The sequence below is a fragment of the Ranitomeya imitator genome, chromosome 2 (assembly GCF_032444005.1).
Source record: "Ranitomeya imitator isolate aRanImi1 chromosome 2, aRanImi1.pri, whole genome shotgun sequence".
In the NCBI taxonomy this organism is placed as follows: Eukaryota; Metazoa; Chordata; class Amphibia; order Anura; family Dendrobatidae; genus Ranitomeya; species Ranitomeya imitator.
This window is the reverse complement of record NC_091283.1, coordinates 231,855,793-231,874,468: the sequence shown is the minus strand read 5'-3', so window position 1 is coordinate 231,874,468 and position 18,676 is coordinate 231,855,793. Positions and strand designations below refer to the sequence as shown.

Sequence of the window (18,676 nt, the reverse complement as noted above, 5' to 3'; positions counted from 1 at the left end):
TTGAGGGACGATCCCCGCTCTCTAGTGTCTCCTGAGGGACTATTACCGCTCTCTAGTTTCTCCTGAGGGACGATCCCCGCTCTCTAGTGTCTCCTGAGGGACGACCCCCACTCTCTAGTGTTTCCTGAGGGATGAACCCCGCTCTCTAGTGTCTCCTGAGGGACGATCCCCGCTCTCTAGTGTCTCCGGAGGGACGATCCCCGCTCTCTAGTGTCTCCTGAGGGACTATTCCCTCTCTCGTTTCTCTAGAGGAACGATCCCCGCTCTTTAGTGTCTCCTGAGGAACGATCCCCGCTCTCTAGTGTCTCCTGAGGGACGATCCCCGCTCTCTAGTTTCTCCTGAGGGACGAACCCCGCTCTCTAGTGTCTCCTGAGGGACGAACCCCGCTCTCTAGTGTCTCCTTAGGGACGAACCCCGCTCTCTAGTGTCTCCTGAGGGACGATCCCAGCTCTCGTGTCTCCTGAGGGACGATCCCCGCTCTCGTGTCTCCTGAGGGAGGGACGATCCCCGCTCGCTAGTGTCTCCTGAGGGACGAACCCCGCTCTCTAGTGTCTCCTGCCTGAGGGAAGATCCCAGCTCTCTAGTTTCTCCTGAGGGACGAACCCCGCTTTCTAGTGTCTCCTGAGAGACGATCCCATCGCTCTAGTGTCTCCTGAGGGACGATCCCCGCTCTCTAGTGTCTCCTGAGGGACTATTCCCTCTCTCGTTTCTCTAGAGGAACGATCCTCGCTCTTTAGTGTCTCCTGAGGAACGATCCCCGCTCTCTAGTGTCTCTTGAGGGACGATCCCCGCTCTCTAGTTTCTCCTGAGGGACGAACCCCGCTCTCTAGTGTCTCCTTAGGGACGAACCCCGCTCTCTAGTGTCTCCTGAGGGACGATCCCAGCTCTCGTGTCTCCTGAGGGACGATCCCCGCTCTCTAGTGTCTCCTGCTTGAGGGACGATCCCCGCTCGCTAGTGTCTCCTGAGGGACGAACCCCGCTCTCTAGTGTCTCCTGCCTGAGGGAAGATCCCAGCTCTCTAGTTTCTCCTGAGGGACGAACCCCGCTTTCTAGTGTCTCCTGAGAGACGATCCCATCGCTCTAGTGTCTCCTGAGGGACGATCCCCGCTCTCTAGTGTCTCCTGAGGGACTATTCCCTCTCTCGTTTCTCTAGAGGAACGATCCCCGCTCTCTAGTGTCTCCTGAGGAACGATCCCCGCTCTCTAGTTTCTCCTGAGGGACGATCGCCGCTCTCTAGTGTCTCCTGAGGGACGAACCCCGCTCTCTAGTGTCTCCTGAGGGACGATCCCCGCTCTCTAGTGTCTCCTGAGGGACGACCCCCACTCTAGTGTCTCCTGAGGGACGATCCCAGCTCTCTAGTTTCTCCTGAGGGACGAACCCCGCTCTCTAGTGTCTCCTGAGGGACGATCCCAGCTCTCTAGTGTCTCCTGAGGGACGATCCCCTCTCTCTAGTGTCTCTTGAGGGATGATCCCAGCTCTCTAGTGTCTGCTGAGGGACAATCCTTGCTTTTTAATGTTTCCTGTACGGAGGGATGATCCCCGCACTTCAGCATCTGCTGTGGGGCAATCACTTGCCACTAGTGCCCTCGAGCATCACTTAAATATATTCCCCTTCCAATCAGACCAGTCCTTCCCCGTTCTCTATCTCTGAGGAATGGTTTGAGAGCCCTGGAGTCTGTGTAATGTGCATATCGGAGGCGATTTTTTTCTAGGACTTGCGGTAGACAGTGAGTTCTGCTGCCAGAATGATGAATGAATAAAACGATGGATTTGATCAGTGGACAGAACAAGATTTATTAAGAAAACCCGGCATCAGGGCTCGCAGACCCTCTTTCACAGCCCACAGACCCTCTTGCGGCCCGCAGACCCTCGCACAATATGGCGGCTGCATCCAATATTTTTTTTCTCGGATTTCTTTACAATTTTATTTTGACAATTTTCATCAGATCACAAATTAAAAAAAATAAATAAGTCGCCGTTGTCCACATCCGAGTCCTAGAAAGGTCCAATATCTACAAAATAGTGGGGGTCCCATGTGCCCCCACCAGAGAAGCTCATCATCTGTGACATCACACTACAAGGACGCCGGCGGCTCGTGAGCGTCCACGTGGCACCAAGTGTACAAATCACCGTGTATTTACACCTATATACAGCGAGTCCGGGATGGCACCGCCGCGGCTTAAAGGCACAGCGACATCACAAGTAACATCTACAACATACTGCCCCCTAGAGGTCACATATGTACACGAGTTCAGTGTGAGGAGCGCCACCTGGTGGTGACCGAGGGCAGTGAGAGTAATGGAGATGTGTTGGCTTCAAGTAGTGAGGCTATACAGGGGGACGGGGACCCCAGATATCTTACTGTGAACATCAGTGCAGAGGGGGAGCATATGGGCAGCCCCCTGTTATGTGTACAGAGGGGGCAGCCCCCCATTATGTGAACAGAGGGGGCAGCCCCCCGACATGTGTAGAGTGGGCGGTAAGAGGTGATGTGGGGTTATAGTGCGGTACCGATTACGAGGCAGTGACGGACGTGGCAGAGATTCAGGACCTCCAGCACAATTCTCCATAGAAGCCTCCTGATCTCTGCGGAGATGGTGCAGGGCCGGTCAGACTGTGGCCCCGGCTCTTGGAGCCACAAGGTGAAAAGAACAAGACAAGTTCTCACTCTCCCTGCAGCGGAGGCGACGGTTGTGTAGTGCAAGCTATTGTATCCAGTCGTCAGCCATAGTGAATTATTCCAGTGTTTGTGGCCAGAAGTCGCCGGTCTGCCACCATGGGTCACGCTATGAAACCCCCCCAGGCTACATCGGTGGGAGTAAGGAATCCTGATCCTGTTACTTTCACGTCCGCAGAGCAGCACTCATGTGTTCCAGTTTAATCCTTTAATCCAGTTCTGCTGGAGCAGCCTCAAGTCTTAAGATAAAAAAAAAATGGAAAGACGCAAGGAAGGACCGCCCTGAGGAAGCACCGTCCCCGAGGAAGGACCGCCCCCGAGGAGCTCTGGTGTAGAAAACCAGTAGAGAGTGGCACAAGGGCTGGAGCAGCGCTCAGTACTTGATCTCCAGGATGGACGGGTTATGGTCCAAGATGGCCAGAATGATCTTATCCATGTACTGGCGGAGGCGAAGGTTGATCTCCTCTTGCTCCTTTAAGGCTTCCATCAGCTAAGAGTGAAAGAAAGAACAAGTTTACACCCAAAATGTCCATCACCAAGACAACCACCACCATAATCCTGATCACACACGGGCGTCATGAGGTGTCACCCTCCATGTCCCATGTGGCCACAGCATGGATCTGACACACTGTAACGCCCCTGCAGCTGTCTACAGCCCTCACCTCATCCTTGGAGGCAGAGTCGATCTCCGCAGCCAGAGACTGGGCCTTTGTTTGGGTGGATAACAGGTTCTTGGCTTCGTACAAGCTGAGGCTCAGGATCTGCCCGTTCAGGTCGTCGTTCTGGTCCCTTAACTTCTGGTTATCCTATAGGAGAGGAGAACGGGGCAGTCACTAAGCAGCAGCCGCATTGGCACCCTCATCATCGGCACCCTCATCATCATCATGGCAATTCACATTACATATAATAGGTAAAACTGCATCCAGAGCTGCACTCACAATTCTGCCTCATGTTATCCTGTAGTCACCTCCAGAGCTGCACTCACAATTCTGCCTCGTTTACCTGTAGTCACCTCCAGAGCTGCACTCACAATTCTGCCTCATATTATACTGCAGTGCCCTCCAGTGCTGCACTCACAGTACTGCCTCATATTATACTGCAATGCCCTCCAGTGCTGCACTCACAGTACTGCCTAATGTTATACTGCAGTGCCCTCCAGTGCTGCACTCACAATTCTGCCTCATGTTACACTGCAGTCCCCTCCAGAGCTGCACTCAATTCTGCTTTACAACCTCTGCCCTTGGCCGCAGGGACGTTCCTCACCTGTTTGAGGCGTCTGATCTCCTGCTCCAGCTCGGTTTCCCGGGTTTTGGCATTGAACTCGTAGAGTCCGGTTGATGAGGTCCGTCCTCGGCCGGCGCGCTCACAGTCCAGGCGATAAATCTGCAGATGTTCTAGTTCTTTCCGCAAGTCCTCGATGAGCTGTGGAGAAAGCAGAGGATGAGGCTCGGCAGCGGCCCATCACACACGGCGGCCGGGGGGTGGGGGGGGACACATCAGACACAGGGCGGCCCGGAGGGGACACATCACACACAGGGCGGCCCGGGGGAAGGATGCATCACACACAGGGCGGCCCGGGGGGGGGGGACGCATCACACACAGGGCGGCCCGGTGTCACGATATTGTATGACATGTAATATGATTTTGTAGCTTTGCCTGTAGCACCCATGCTGTGGGCTAAAAAAAAAAAACCCTTCTCTGTGTGTAGAAGAGGTTTTATTGCTTCTAGCTGCAAATTCCAGGTTCGGAGCAACTTACTCATTCCCTCCCACCCAAGAATTTTTATGGCGCTTGTGTAGGATGAAATCTCCCTCCAGCTAAAACTGGTCTGATATCTCTCAAGACATGCGGTTCTTTGTTCCATTATAGTAAGATATTGGGTCACCAATTTAGGCTAGAAAAATAATAAGTCCATGTTGCGAATCTCCATCGGTGGATCTGTCAGCTTCTGTAAGCATGAGCCTCTAATCCCATCAGGTACAAAAGTATGGATTTCTCCGGGACGGTGTGTCCCAACTAGCCCAAATTTGGTACCAATAGAAAGCCAATTGTAAAAGAAGATGAATGAGGGGTGTGTTAGGATTCTGACATGTTCGGGAGCGAAATAGGGATTTTTGTGTACTCACCGTAAAATCCTTTTCTCCGAGCCATTCATTGGGGGACACAGACCGTGGGGTGAATGCTGCTGCCAATAGGAGGCTGACACTAAGTGATACAAAAAAAAGTTAGCTCCTCCCCTGCAGTATACACCCTCCTGCTGGCTCTCAGCTAACCAGTTCGGTGCAAAAGCAGTAGGAGATCAATAACAATAAATGAGCGTATAGCATGTCATATTCTAAAAAACAAGCATAAGCTAATAACAGGGTGGGAGCTGTGTCCCCCAATGAATGGCTCGGAGAAAAGGATTTTACGGTGAGTACACAAAAATCCCTATTTCTCCTTCGCCTCATTGGGGGACACAGACCGTGGGACGTCCCAAAACAATAGATCAGGCCCTGTGTAACCTCTACTTACAAGTGCGCCACCGCGGCCTGCAGAGTCCGCCTGCCCAGACTCACATCTGTGGAAGTGTGGGAATTATAGTGCTTCAAGAATGCATGCGGACTGGACGAATCCGCAAGCTTGCAGGCGTGCCTTGCTGAAGCCTGGTGCCTAGGACCCTTGATAGACAGGGAGATAGGCTGACATCTAGCACGGAAGGTCTCCTGGATGGTGAAAAGAATTCACCATGTTATCATGGTCGATGAAACGGCTAAACCCTTCCTGAAAATGTCAGGAAGCCTTCCTCTACCGTCAGGAAGCCCAAATAAAACGTCCAACCTTCAGAAGGACGCCGTCCTCAAGACGTACCTACTCAGAGCACTCACTTCGTCCAGAATATGGGGGATCTTATTCCATTTTGTGGACTGGAGCCAAAAGAGATGAGGGAAGAACTAAGGCCTCATAATAGTGGTAATACAGTACCACCTTGGTAACAAGGGATGGAGATGACCTGAGGACAACCTTGCCTCGAAGGTAATAAGGGAAAAAAGTCTGAAAGAGCAGAGAAGCTAGCTCCGAAGACTCGTCAGAGAGAGAATATCGCAGAGGAGAACGGGACGACTTTCCCTGATAGTAAAGTCTGCCCGGATGAAAAAGGAGCCTACTGTAAGGCTCCTAGGAATAATAAGGTCCCAATGATCTAACGGTATGCGATAGGGAAGAACTACGTGTGAAAACTCCCTGTGAGAAAGTCCCTACTTGCAGTTGTGCTGCGATAAGGCGAGAAGATACAAGCTCCGCAAACAAAAAACGGACGTGGTCAGTGCGGATCTCTGAGGATCACTGGGGCCCCTTTCTGCTTCCGAAAGGCTTTCGGAAGCAGTGGAAGGGGAGTTATGGAAACTGGTACCACGGCAGAACCAGAGCATGGAGAGCGATGGCTCTTGGATCTCGAGGCCGAACCACGAACTCGAGTACATTGGCATTCAGTCTGGATGTCATCCCACCTACAACTGGAGAGCTCCAGTAAGGACAGATCTGATGGAAGACTTCGGGGAGAAGTTCCCACTGACTTGAGGCGGAACCCTGACGGCTGAATTTGTTTGCCGTTCAGAGTTCTACTTCTGGGATATATACTGCCGAGATCACCAAATAATAGACTTCGGCCCATCAGAGAAAGTGAGGTACCTCGGTCATGGCGCCTGACCGTGGGTACCTGCTAGATGACTGACGTAAGGCACCGCCGTGGCATTATCCAATTGAATTCGGATAGGGTGACCCGCCAGAAGGCAGTGGACCTGCCGTAAGACTACCGTTCGGATCTCCAGAACAATGATGGGGAGAAGACTGGCATTGGTAGTTACTAATAACCATTGAACCGGGAGAAAGGCCCTGGATGAAGAAGGAGCTCAGAGACTATTGTCTGAAAGTCTGTTTGACTTGCTGAAAACGAGCGGAACGAAGGAAACCGCTTCCATTGTCGTCACCATTTTTCCTCAGAACTCTCTTAGCAAATCGAATGAAATGAGGGGGTGAGTAATCAAGTCCTCAGAACTCTCCTTGCGCGAGGTCCCTGTTGAAGGGCCATGACCTTGTCTCGAGGAAGAATTACCATCCTTCTAGAAGTGTGCAGGATCATCCTCAAAAAGGATATCTGCTGGGCTGGAAATGAGGAGAACTTGTCTAAGTGTAGCTGCCAGGAGAGAAGGTATCGCAAGAGATATAGACGACTCAGCGTAGTCCTGGAAGGGCGGCTAGACAGACCAAACAGGGCAGGACGAGCACGCCTCTAGAGTGCAAGAGAAACATGACATCCGCCATGACCCGAGCGAACAGTCTGGGTGTGGAAGCAAGGCCGAAGGACAAGGTTGTGACTTGAAAATGCTGCTGACGAATGGAAAGGCGAAGGAATTTTTGCAGAGGGCAAGCAACCCGAATGTCGATGGATGCCGGAAACTGCACCTTTTTCTGTTGAAGTAATGGCTGAGCAGAGGAACTCCATCCAAAGAAGGAGGACCATGTCAAAGGTTGTTAGAAGTTTGAGGTCCAGGGTCGATCTTACTTTTCGTTCCCCTGTTTGGAACCAAGATCCCTTAGATCTAGACTGTGCTGGACAATCCTTATACAATCCTTTGTCAGTCTCCCGCTCAAAGGATTTGATTGGCCAGTTGTTGCTGGTGTGAATCAAGGTAGTTAAGGTCTCCAGCCAGGAGACCATTGCTCTAGCAATCCATGCGGCCGCTAGGGAGGATAGAGCGCTGGACCCGAAGCCGCAAGACGGAACAAAACAGATTTGCTATCTGACAGTCCGTGGTATTTTTAATTGATGACCCATCAGGTAGGGATACTGGTAGGTATACCACAGGAGATTATACCCGGTTAATCTGCCCCATGGCAGAATGTGCGGCTGCATCCAGCAGGTCATAGTCTCTTGCCATCTCCTCTTTTCACGGTGCAGAGACAAAAATTAGGAACCCTCGATCCATCAACCTCTTAACAGGGAAGTGGAGAGGAATTGTCCGCCTTCTTGCATCATCCACTAAATAGTGGTGATGCAGAGGGGGGAGCTCGTACGCCAAAAAGGGTGCCTCTATATGTCCACAGAGTACAGGTCTCCAGGTGGACAGGACAGGTTGTCTGGCGTTAGGCCTGGATGCAGAAGAGGAAACATGGAGACGACACTCCGTGTGCTCGTCTTTTGATGGTGTGGGGAGATCTGTGCCCTTTAAAGGACCAGTCGCCCTTAAAAAACAGGCCAGGCATGGCATCCCACGTAGACGCTTCTGTCCAGTGAATCGCTTATCCGAATTGAATGGCAAATGCTCTCGAGGGAGTTTAGTCTCTGAAGCCCTGGCAAGCTCAGGCAATATCCAATCCATATTCAGAGCCTTGTTGTCATCAAATCATTGGTGAGGGAGCAGGAAACGAAAAACTTCCGTTTTCTAGATGCCTGTATGTTTCTAGACGCCTGCACGTTTCTAGAATACTTGCGGCCCCTGCTAGCCGACGGCTCCCATGTAGGATAGGGACCATGTATATTAGTCCTGCGAGCACTCCAAACACAGAGGGTACACAGAGGGATTCAATCTCTTGGTCAGAGAACCATGGATTGGTCAGTGAAGAAGTCCACTGAGGGGAACTAGAGGATAAAGCTGGGGTCGGCGGCGGAGGGCTCCTCGGACTGATCAAGCGCCTTTAAGACCAGGGAATACTGGTCATGCGCCTTTAAGAACAGAGAATACTGGTCATGTGCCTTTAAGACCAGGGAATACTGGTCATGCGCCTTTAAGACCAGAGAATAGTGGTCATGCACCTTTAAGACCAGGGAATAATGGTCGTGCGCCTTTAAGACTGGGCGCCTTTAAGGCCATATGCCTTTAAGACCAGGGAATACTGGTCATGTGCTTTTAAGACCAGGAAATACTAGTCATGTGCCTTTAAGACCAGGTACTTCCTTACCCGGGTACTGATGTAGAGTCGATGTGCCCCTTTAATGCAAAAATACTGTCACCCCAGTGTGAGATGGCCGGGTGGACCAAGATGGCCACCGGGAGTTGCAGAGTTGATAAAGTCTCGCAGAGAGCGAGAAGCGCCAATTTGGGGGGCGGAGCCACAGACACGATGTTGAATAGGCCTAAGCCGGGGCCTAAATTTCTGTAGCCGGCGGACGTCACCAGTGGGTCGTTCCAGGCAAGACTTCCAGGATGCGGCTTACAAATCGGTCGAAGCCGGGGACTAAATTTTTGCAGCCATCCAGAGCGTTACCTCACAGAGGTGGGCCACAGGGAAGTGGCTGAGGCTGCCTGTCAGCATGTGAATATCCCACTGAAGATGGATCCACTCACCATTGATGCACGTCCCGGCATGGAGCCGCCGCGGATGTGGGTTTCAGCGCTGTTCTGTGCAGCGTGGACGGTGCAGGGATGAGCCTCAATCCATCATCCGTTTGTTAGGGAGGTGGAGAGGAACCGTCCGCCTCCTTGTGCTATCCGCTTTCACAAGTGGTGGGACAGTGGGGGCTGCTCGGACGCCATAGAGAGGGGCCTCTGTACAGCCACGGAGTTCAGTCCGGGTGGACAGGGCCAGTTGTCCGGCATTAGGCCTGGCTCCAGGAGAGGATACATGGAGGAGACACTCCATGTGGTCGCCTGCTGCTGGTGTGGGGAGATCGGGACCATGAAAGGAACCGTCGCCCCTGAAGAGAGCTCAGGCATGGCTTCCCACGTCGCAGGAGAGGGTACGGGGAGGTATACTCGCCGTGCTCGCCTGTTGATGGTTCGGGGGAGATCGGAACCTTGAAAGGAACCGTCGCCCCCTTCACTCCGTTAATTAAAAAATAAAAATTTACAGAAAAGTAAACAATAAAATAAAAACGTTGGGGTCTGAAACAGACCCATGTGCCTCCTACAGACACTAAGCAAGAACTGGTTAGCTGAGAGCCAGCAGGAGGGTGTATACTGCAGGGGAGGAGCTAACTTTTTTTTGTATCACTTAGTGTCAGCCTCCTATTGGCAGCAGCATACACCCCACGGTCTGTGTCCCCCAATGAGGCGAAGGAGAAAATACAAGAATTATAATTGTTGGAGAAAACTGTACAGCTGAGGAGAGGGGAGGGCGATGTTAACTCAACCCTTTTAGTGATGTCACGAGACTGCAGTTTATAAGTCTCTACACTTAACCCAGCCTTTAGTCTTACCTGAGGAGCTCTTACTGCCAGCCCTGATGAACTGGGATATTTGGCGCTCCGCCCACTAGCCTGGTTTTGCCTGAAATGACCTGAACACATGTAAGTGTTAATTTCTCATTTAACCCGTTATTTTATAATTACCTTTGTACATATTTCCAATTGTCTCATATTGTAACATCTTTATATACCTTTTGATAAACACTGCCTGTTCTTTTATGGAGTAAAATATTTAAAATACTAGCTTCGTTCTCCTGTTCTAAAACTTACCCTAAGTCTTCTGAAGGGAATTACGCTACTATTTTGGGTTAGCTTCGGACCCATTTAATCGAAGCTGGTGGCAGCATACCTTGTTCTGTGCCTTTGGGAGTCGTTGTAGCGACGGCGGCGTTGATAATTATTGTTCCTGCCTGAGTGGGAGTAGTTTATCGCGTCGCTGCAGCGTGCCCAATAGCCAGTACAAAGCAGGCAGCCTTTCTGGCAACTAATTACCCTAGGTGCAGTACCTAATCTGACCTGAGAGTAAGTGGGGCGCCAGAGAGCTGCAAGTTCTCAAGCGGAACTGTAAGTGGGATATACATAAATCCCCGCAGTTCGTGGTATATTGCAGAGCAGTGGGATAACTAAAATAAGCCCCTGCTGTAAACTAAGAGGTCAATTGCCTTGTGTGTGGTTTTTCATCACATCGTGGAGTGGAGGGATAACTAAGATAAGCCCCCCTGCACATGTGATAGCCGTCTGTTGGCCTAAAGTCACCCCGATCCGTGACGTAGGGGTGACAGTCACGATGTGAATCGTGACACCCATGGGGACACATCACACACAGGGCGGCCCGGGGATGGGGGGGGGGCAGGGTTGCGCATCACACACGGCGGCCCGGTGGGGGGAGGGGGGGGGGGGGGAAAAATCACAAATGGCGGCCTGGGTGCTCCCACCACACGCACCTCTTGGGTGGCCTCCCGCTCCTGCTGGAACTTCTGGCGGTTCTGCCGCAGTTTGTCCATCATCTTCTTGTACAAATCCATCTCATCTTTGAGCCGCAGACTGGTGTCCTCCAGCTTATCAGACATCCTCTGCCGCTCCTGAGGAAGAAGAAGAGGTGGATGTATGTGCCGGGCTGCAGGGGCACCGCCACACGTCATCTGCATCTATACAACACTGTACACAGGGCGGGGGGCACACACAGCTACATGTACACACAGGGCGGGGGTCACACACACAGGGCGACACAGGACGGGGGGCACACACACAGCTACGTGTAAACACAGGGCGGGGGGCGCACACTGCTATGTGTACACACAGGGCGGGGGTCATACACAGCTACGTGTACACACAGGGCGGGGGGGGTCACACACAGCTACGTGTACACACAGGGCGGGGGGGTCACACACACAGCTACGTACACAGGGCGGGGGGGGTCACACACACAGCTACGTACACAGGGCGGGGGTCGCACACAGCTACGTACACACACAGGGCGGGGGGGGGGTCGCACACACAGCTACATGTACACAGGGCGGGGGGCACACACAGCTACGTGTACACAGGGCGGGGGGCACACACAGCTACGTGTACACACAGGGCGGGGGGCGCACACACTGCTACGTGTACACACAGGGCGGGGGGCGCACACACTGCTACGTGTACACACAGGGCAGGGGTCACACACAGAGCAACGTGTACACACAGGGCGGGGGGCACACACACGCACCTCGTCCATCCTCTCGCTGTGGGACTTCAGTCGGGTGATTGTGGTCAGTAAATCGTCGTTTTCTTCCTCCAACTCCTGAACTCTGAATCAGAAACAAGATGTTACTCCCAGAGACTACAACCCCCATCCTCCTCAACCCCACAGTGTGGAGTCCGGATATCGCCACAGTCTACGCACTGCTCCGGGCTATATCTCCATTTCCACACAGCAGCATGGAGTCATGTGACAGGTAAGAGGGGAGGACGAGCGTAAAAGAGGAAGAAGAAGGGAGGACGAGCGTAAAAGAGGAAGAAGAAGGGAGGACGAGCGTAAAAGAGGAAGAAGAAGGGAGGACGAGCGTAAAAGAGGAAGAAGAAGGGAGGACGAGCGTAAAAGAGGAAGAAGAAGGGAGGACGAGCGTAAAAGAGGAAGAAGAAGGGAGGACGAGCGTAAAAGAGGAAGAAGAAGGGAGGACGAGCGTAAAAGAGGAAGAAGAAGGGAGGACGAGCGTAAAAGAGGAAGAAGAAGGGAGGACGAGCGTAAAAGAGGAAGAAGAAGGGAGGACGAGCGTAAAAGAGGAAGAAGAAGGGAGGACGAGCGTAAAAGAGGAAGAAGAAGGGAGGACGAGCGTAAAAGAGGAAGAAGAAGGGAGGACGAGCGTAAAAGAGGAAGAAGAAGGGAGGACGAGCGTAAAAGAGGAAGAAGAAGGGAGGACGAGCGTAAAAGAGGAAGAAGAAGGGAGGACGAGCGTAAAAGAGGAAGAAGAAGGGAGGACGAGCGTAAAAGAGGAAGAAGAAGGGAGGACGAGCGTAAAAGAGGAAGAAGAAGGGAGGACGAGCGTAAAAGAGGAAGAAGAAGGGAGGACGAGCGTAAAAGAGGAAGAAGAAGGGAGGACGAGCGTAAAAGAGGAAGAAGAAGGGAGGACGAGCGTAAAAGAGGAAGAAGAAGGGAGGACGAGCGTAAAAGAGGAAGAAGAAGGGAGGACGAGCGTAAAAGAGGAAGAAGAAGGGAGGACGAGCGTAAAAGAGAAGAAGAAGGGAGGACGAGCGTAAAAGAGAAGAAGAAGGGAGGACGAGCGTAAAAGAGAAGAAGAAGGGAGGACGAGCGTAAAAGAGAAGAAGAAGGGAGGACGAGCGTAAAAGAGAAGAAGAAGGGAGGACGAGCGTAAAAGAGAAGAAGAAGGGAGGACGAGCGTAAAATAGGGATTTTTGGTTACTCACCGTAAAATCCTTTTCTCCAAGACGCTCATTGGGGGACACAGGACTGTGGGTGTATGCTTCTGCCGCCAGGAGGCTGACACTAAGTAAACTTAAAAAAAAAAAAATTAGCTCCTCCTCCATCGTATACACCCTGACACTGGCTACCAGAGACTCCAGTTTGGTGCAAAAAGCAGTAGGAGAACAAAAGAAAACACAAAAAATAATATAACAGCATAAATACAGAAACTTTATGTCTAGAAAAGATCCTACTGACTAATGTAATCAGATATAACCAAAGCAGCCATAAGGCTACCAGGGAGGGAGCTGTGTCCCCCAATGAGCGTCTTGGAGAAAAGGATTTTACGGTGAGTAACCAAAAATCCCTATTTCTCCTTCGCCTCATTGGGGGACACAGGACTGTGGGATGTCCTAAAGCAGTCCCTGGGTGGGAAAAATCACTCACCAGAAAAAGACATCCAGATAATGTTTGTCTATAAATGCGCCACTGCCGCTTGAAGAATTCTTCTACCCAGACTTGCATCTGCAGAGGTCTGGGAATGGACATTATAATGTTTGACAAATGTATGCAGACTAGACCAGGTCGCAGCCTTGCAAACCTGTTCTGCCGAGGCCTGGTGCCGAACGGCCCAGGAAGCCCCCACTGCTCTAGTCGAATGAGCCTTGATTCCGGCCGGAACCGTCATGCCCATGGAGCGATAAGCCTCCTGAATGGTCGCCCTTATCCATCTGGCCAGGGTAGATTTTGAAGCCGTGCATCCCTTCCTGCGACCCTGCGGAAGGACAAATAGAGCATCCGTCTGGCGAAAGGAGGCCGTACGGGAAACGTACCTCCTCAGAGCCCTCACCAGATCCAACGTATGGAGAGCCTTTTCTACACGGTGCGTAGGTGCCGGACAAAAAGAGGGCAGAACAATATCTTCATTAATGTGAAATGATGAAACAACCTTTGGCAAAAAGGATGGAGCTGGTCTGAGCACCACCTTGTCCTGATGAAATCGCAAAAAAGGAGGACGACAAGAAAGAGCTGCCAGCTCCGATACCCGTCTTATGGACGTTATGGCCACTAAAAATACAACTTTCCAAGAGAGAAACATCAAAGAAACCTCTTGAAGAGGCTCAAAAGGAGCATCCTGTAAAGCCCTTAAGACCAGATTAAGGTCCCAAGCTTCCAAAGGAGTCTTATAAGGAGGGACCCTATGAGCGACTCCTTGGAAAAAAGTCCTGACTTGACGATTAGGAGCAATCCTGCGTTGAAAAAGTACTGATAAAGCCGAAACCTGCTTTTTAAGGGTACTCGGAGCCAGCCCAGAATCCAGACCTGCTTGAAGGAAGGCTAGAATATTAGGAACGGAGAAACGCAAAGGGGGCAGCCCGCGTTCTCTACACCAGGAAAGAAACACCTTCCAAGTGTGATAAATCCTGGCCGAAACGGACTTACGTGCACTGATCAAGGTATCAGCCACTTTTTGAGAAAAACCAGCCTGAGTTAAAACCCAAGATTCAACGGCCAGGCCGTCAAACGTAGGACCTCTGAGTTCTGGTGGTAGATCGGCCCTTGAGATAGAAGATCTGGCCGATCGGGGAGCCGCCAAGGAACCCCGGCTAGAAGTTGTACCAGGTCTGCATACCAGGTCCGTCGTGGCCAATCCGGAGCGATCAGGATGGCCGGCACTCTCTCTGATTTGATCTTCTTGATTACTCTCGGGAGCAGTGCCAGAGGAGGGAACAGATAAGAGAGATGAAATTGGTTCCAAGACAGTACCAGCGCATCCACGGCGATAGCCTGGGGATCTCGGTACCGAGAGACAAAACTGGGCACTTTGGCATTCACCTTGGACGCCATTAGATCCACGTCTGGAGTTCCCCAAAGATGGCATATCTGCAAAAAAATACCTCGGGGTGGAGAGACCATTCCCCGGAGGCTAGACCCTGACGGCTTAGGAAATCTGCCGCCCAGTTTTCTTCGCCCGGAATGTGGACCGCTGAGATCACAGAGTGATTTCTCTCCGCCCAGAGTAGAATCAGTTTTACCTCCTGCATGGCTGCCTTGCTGCGGGTGCCCCCCTGGTGATTTATGTAGGCTACCGCTGTAGCGTTGTCCGACTGAATCCGGACAGGGCGACCCACCAGAAGATGGTGAAAACGTAACAAGGCTAGCCGGACCGCTCGAATCTCTAAGATATTGATGGGGAGTTCTGATTCCCGAGGAGACCAGCGTCCCTGAGCTGTGTGATGGAAGAACACTGCTCCCCAACCCAGGAGACTGGCATCTGTTGTGACCACTAGCCAATTGGTTGGGGGAAAGGGCTTCCCCCTGAGAAGAGATGAGCTGTTTAGCCACCAAGCGAGAGCCTGTCTGGTCTGAAAAGACAACCGAAAATTGCGGTTGAGAGAGAGAGGATTTTTGTTCCATGCTGATAGGATTGCACGTTGGAGGGGTCGAAGATGAAATTGTGCAAACGGGAACGCCTCTATGGTTGCAACCATCTTTCCTAACACCCTCATCCCGGACCGAATCGTATGAGGGTATGGTTGTAGAAGGTTCCTCACTTCCCGCCGAAGGGCTAGGACCTTGTCCTGGGGAAGGATAGTTAAGGCTTGAGAGGTGCCGAAGATCATGCCGAAGAAAGAAATTTTTCGAGACGGCCGTAGAGATTACTTTCTTAATTTTACCAACCAACCTAGACGGGAAAGGGTGTCCAGAGTGATGTCGACATTTTCCTTGCAAGACTGAAATGTCGGACCCTTGATCAGCAGATCGTCTAGGTATGGCAAGACAACTATACCCCGGGAGTGCAGAATGGACACCACAGTCGACATGACTTTTGTGAACACCCTGGGAGCGGAAGCCAGTCCGAAAGGTAATGCCGTGAACTGGAAGTGTAGATTGTTTACGGCAAACCGTAGAAATCTTTGATGAGGCGGAAAGACGGGAATATGAAGATAAGCATCCTGAATGTCTACTGAGGCCAAAAATTCTCCCTTTTCCAGAGAGGCGATGACCGACCGCAGAGACTCCATCCGAAAGTGTCGAACGCGGACAAACTTGTTTAAGAGTTTGAGATCTAGAATAGGCCTCACTGCTCCATCCTTTTTGGGCACTACAAAAAGATTGGAATAAAAGCCCTGGAATCTTTCTTCCTTTGGAACAGGAGAAATTACACCGCTGATACGGAGAGACTCTATGGAATTGAACAAGCTTTGACGAAGAGATTTGCACTTGGGAAGACGGGATGGGAAGAACCGGGGAGGAGGAAGGCAGACCAGCTCTATTTTGTAACCTGAAGATATGAGCTCTGCCACCCACTGGTCGTGGATTACCTGAAGCCAGACCTGGCGAAATAAAAGTAGACGTCCGCCTACCCTTTTGGAGATGCCCGGAAGAGGCCTCCAGTCACTTGGCCGAAAATCTTTGCGTCCTAGATCCTCTAGATCTAGAAGACTGGGGACGCATTCTTCCCCCCTGACTGGCCGAATGAGGGGTCCGACTGTCTCGGTCCTGATTGGGCCGACCCTGCGCAGGAGAACCTGATGCTGGGGCCCATCTGACATAGCGAAAGGTTCTAAAGCGAGCCTGAAAATGGCGCCGAAAAGGCTGTCTGGCCCTCTGCTGAGGAAAGAATTTACTTTTCCCTCCTGTGGAGTCAGAAATGAGCTGATCCAGCTTTTCTCCGAACAAACGACCACTCTGATACGGCAGGGATGTAAGAGATTTCTTAGAGGTAGAATCAGCCCGCCAGGACCTTAACCAAAAGGCCCTTCTGATGGCAATAGCATTAGAAGCAGCCGAGGAAGCACAATCTGCCGCATCCAGAGATGCGTTAATCAGATAGCTACCGGCCATAGCTACCTGAGAAGACATTTCAGCCAATTCTGCTGACACATTACCTTCCTGGAGAGCCTTAGATAACGAGTCCAAGATATCATAGCCCTGGCAACCCAGGTTGCCGCAAAAGAAGGAAAAAGTGCTGAGCTTGAGGCCTCAAAGACGGAACGAGCCAAGCTCTCTATAAGACGATCCGTAGGATCCTTAATCGATGAGCCGTTAGGGAGAGATAGTAACGTGTTAGAGGCTAAACGGGACACTGGATGATCTACAGAAGGATTTTCTGCCCAATCACTACAAAGTTCCGAAGCAAAAGGATACCTAGCCTTCAGAGCTCTTTGCCCTGAAAAGCGTTTGTCCGGGTGCTCCCTATTGCGTCGAATGAGGTCCTCGAACTCAGGATGAGAGGAAAAAACCCTATGGGCCCGTTTAGACCGTTTAAATGAGACCTTATGATCAGAGGAAGAGACGAGCTCGTCTTCTATCCCCAAAGACTGATTGACAGCTTCAATTAGGCTGTCTACTGACTCCTGAAACCCAGGTTTATCAAAATTAAGAGACCCTTCTGACTCGTAGTCAGTCTCAACTTCACCGCTTTCTGCAGGGGAAGGAGAGCGAGATACGGAACTCCAGGATGCAGAAGCACCTGAGTGCCTGGGAGACGCTTTACGAATCCGCTTTCCATGCGTCTGTCGAGTGAGAGCGCGCCCCCTGCAGGCCGCAGACTCCTGAGACCCCGAGGCCCTTTCTGAGACAGGCGGATTCCCGACCGCCGGGGTCTGCAGAGATTTGATCGCTTCAGTAAGGGACGCCATGGATTGTGACAAGGACGTGACCCATTCCGGAGGAGCTACCACAGCATCTGGCTGAGGAACCGGAGCTGGAGAGACTACTAGAGGACTGGCGGGGGGGGGCTCCTGGACACGTTCAGGGTCACAGGCCTCACAGAGGCGATTACTTTGGGCATGCGGAAAAAGGGCACTACAAGATACACAACTAGTAAAAAGAACAGTGTGAGTCTTAACCCTTCTAGACATAATGATCCGTAATGCTATACCCAGGGCCAGAGACTGGAAAAAAGGAATGCTTCAGCCAGATGGAGGGAGAAGCACTTACCCCAGTCCTGTGTCCCCACGACTACCGAGATGGATCCTCAGAGCATGATGCTGAGCCCAAAAGCGCTGTCTTATATGCATAGCAGGCCTTAGGGGGGGAGGGACCGCCAAACGATGCTGCGGCCTGGAGCAGGCCCGAAGCCGGGGCCTCAATTTTTCCCCCCTTAGAGCGAGGAGAGCCGGAACCGGAAGTGACGCGCCGGAAGGGGCGGAGCCCCACAGCGCGGTCCGAAGGCCGGAAGTCCCGGCTCCAGGAAGCCGCTCCACGCCCGAAGCGGCCAGGCAGAGCCGATGCCTCCGGGGGGACAGCGGCGCCGATCCTAACGCCGCGCGCCGCCGGACCACGCTGCAGCGTAGCTGCGCCACAGCGTCGCCCGACATAACGCCACAGCGCCGGACAACGCCGCAGCGCCACAGATCCAACGCCCCAGCGCCGGATCACGCCGCAGCGCAGCAGTCCCAACGCAGCAGCGCCGGACCACGCCGCAGCGTCGCCACACCAAGACGCCGGCCTCGGCAGCGCTGAAAAAAAGGCACCGCACTCCCGGAGGACACAGCCGCCGGACCCCGCAGGTAATGCCAGGAGCCCCCCCATCATACCGCACTATCGAGGGGTAGAACCAATGACGGTGCAGGAACCCTATCTCCATTATCCCCAGGATAAGGAGAGGGACCGTCCACCACCCCAGCTAACACCGCAAGGGTGTAGAATTCAGGGGGGAACACACGGACATATTATGGGCACCTGTACAGCCTGGAGTCTAGGTACCTCAGGGTGGTCAGGGCTAAGTCCGGTGAAGAATCCCACGTCGCGGGGAAGGATACGTGGAGAAAATCGCACGTACTTGCCCGTTGATGGTTTGGGGAGATCGGACCCTCAAAAAGGTCCGTCGCCCCTTCACTCCAAAGATGTTGAAAAAAATCGGGTCCATCGATCCAGGACCCAGAGATGTGCCTCCTTGAGACACTAAGCATAAACTGG

The 18,676-nt window shown here is 52.3% G+C and overlaps 1 protein-coding gene across 4 annotated transcripts in view; it reads right to left on the bottom strand.

The window, feature by feature from the left end:
• Positions 1-1,770: 1,770 nt before the first annotated feature.
• RAB11FIP4 (RAB11 family interacting protein 4) overlaps positions 1,771-18,676 on the bottom strand; it is a 126,894-nt gene continuing 109,988 nt past the window's right edge. For all 4 annotated transcript variants that reach the window (XM_069748716.1, XM_069748718.1, XM_069748719.1 and 1 more), the window contains 5 exons: positions 11,555-11,636; positions 10,788-10,925; positions 3,942-4,100; positions 3,341-3,484; positions 1,771-3,168 (listed from right to left, as the gene is read on the bottom strand). In XM_069748716.1, the coding sequence (XP_069604817.1) occupies positions 3,052-3,168; positions 3,341-3,484; positions 3,942-4,100; positions 10,788-10,925; positions 11,555-11,636 (640 nt within the window). In that variant the 3' untranslated portion in view covers positions 1,771-3,051. The remainder of the gene's footprint in view (positions 3,169-3,340; positions 3,485-3,941; positions 4,101-10,787; positions 10,926-11,554; positions 11,637-18,676) is intronic.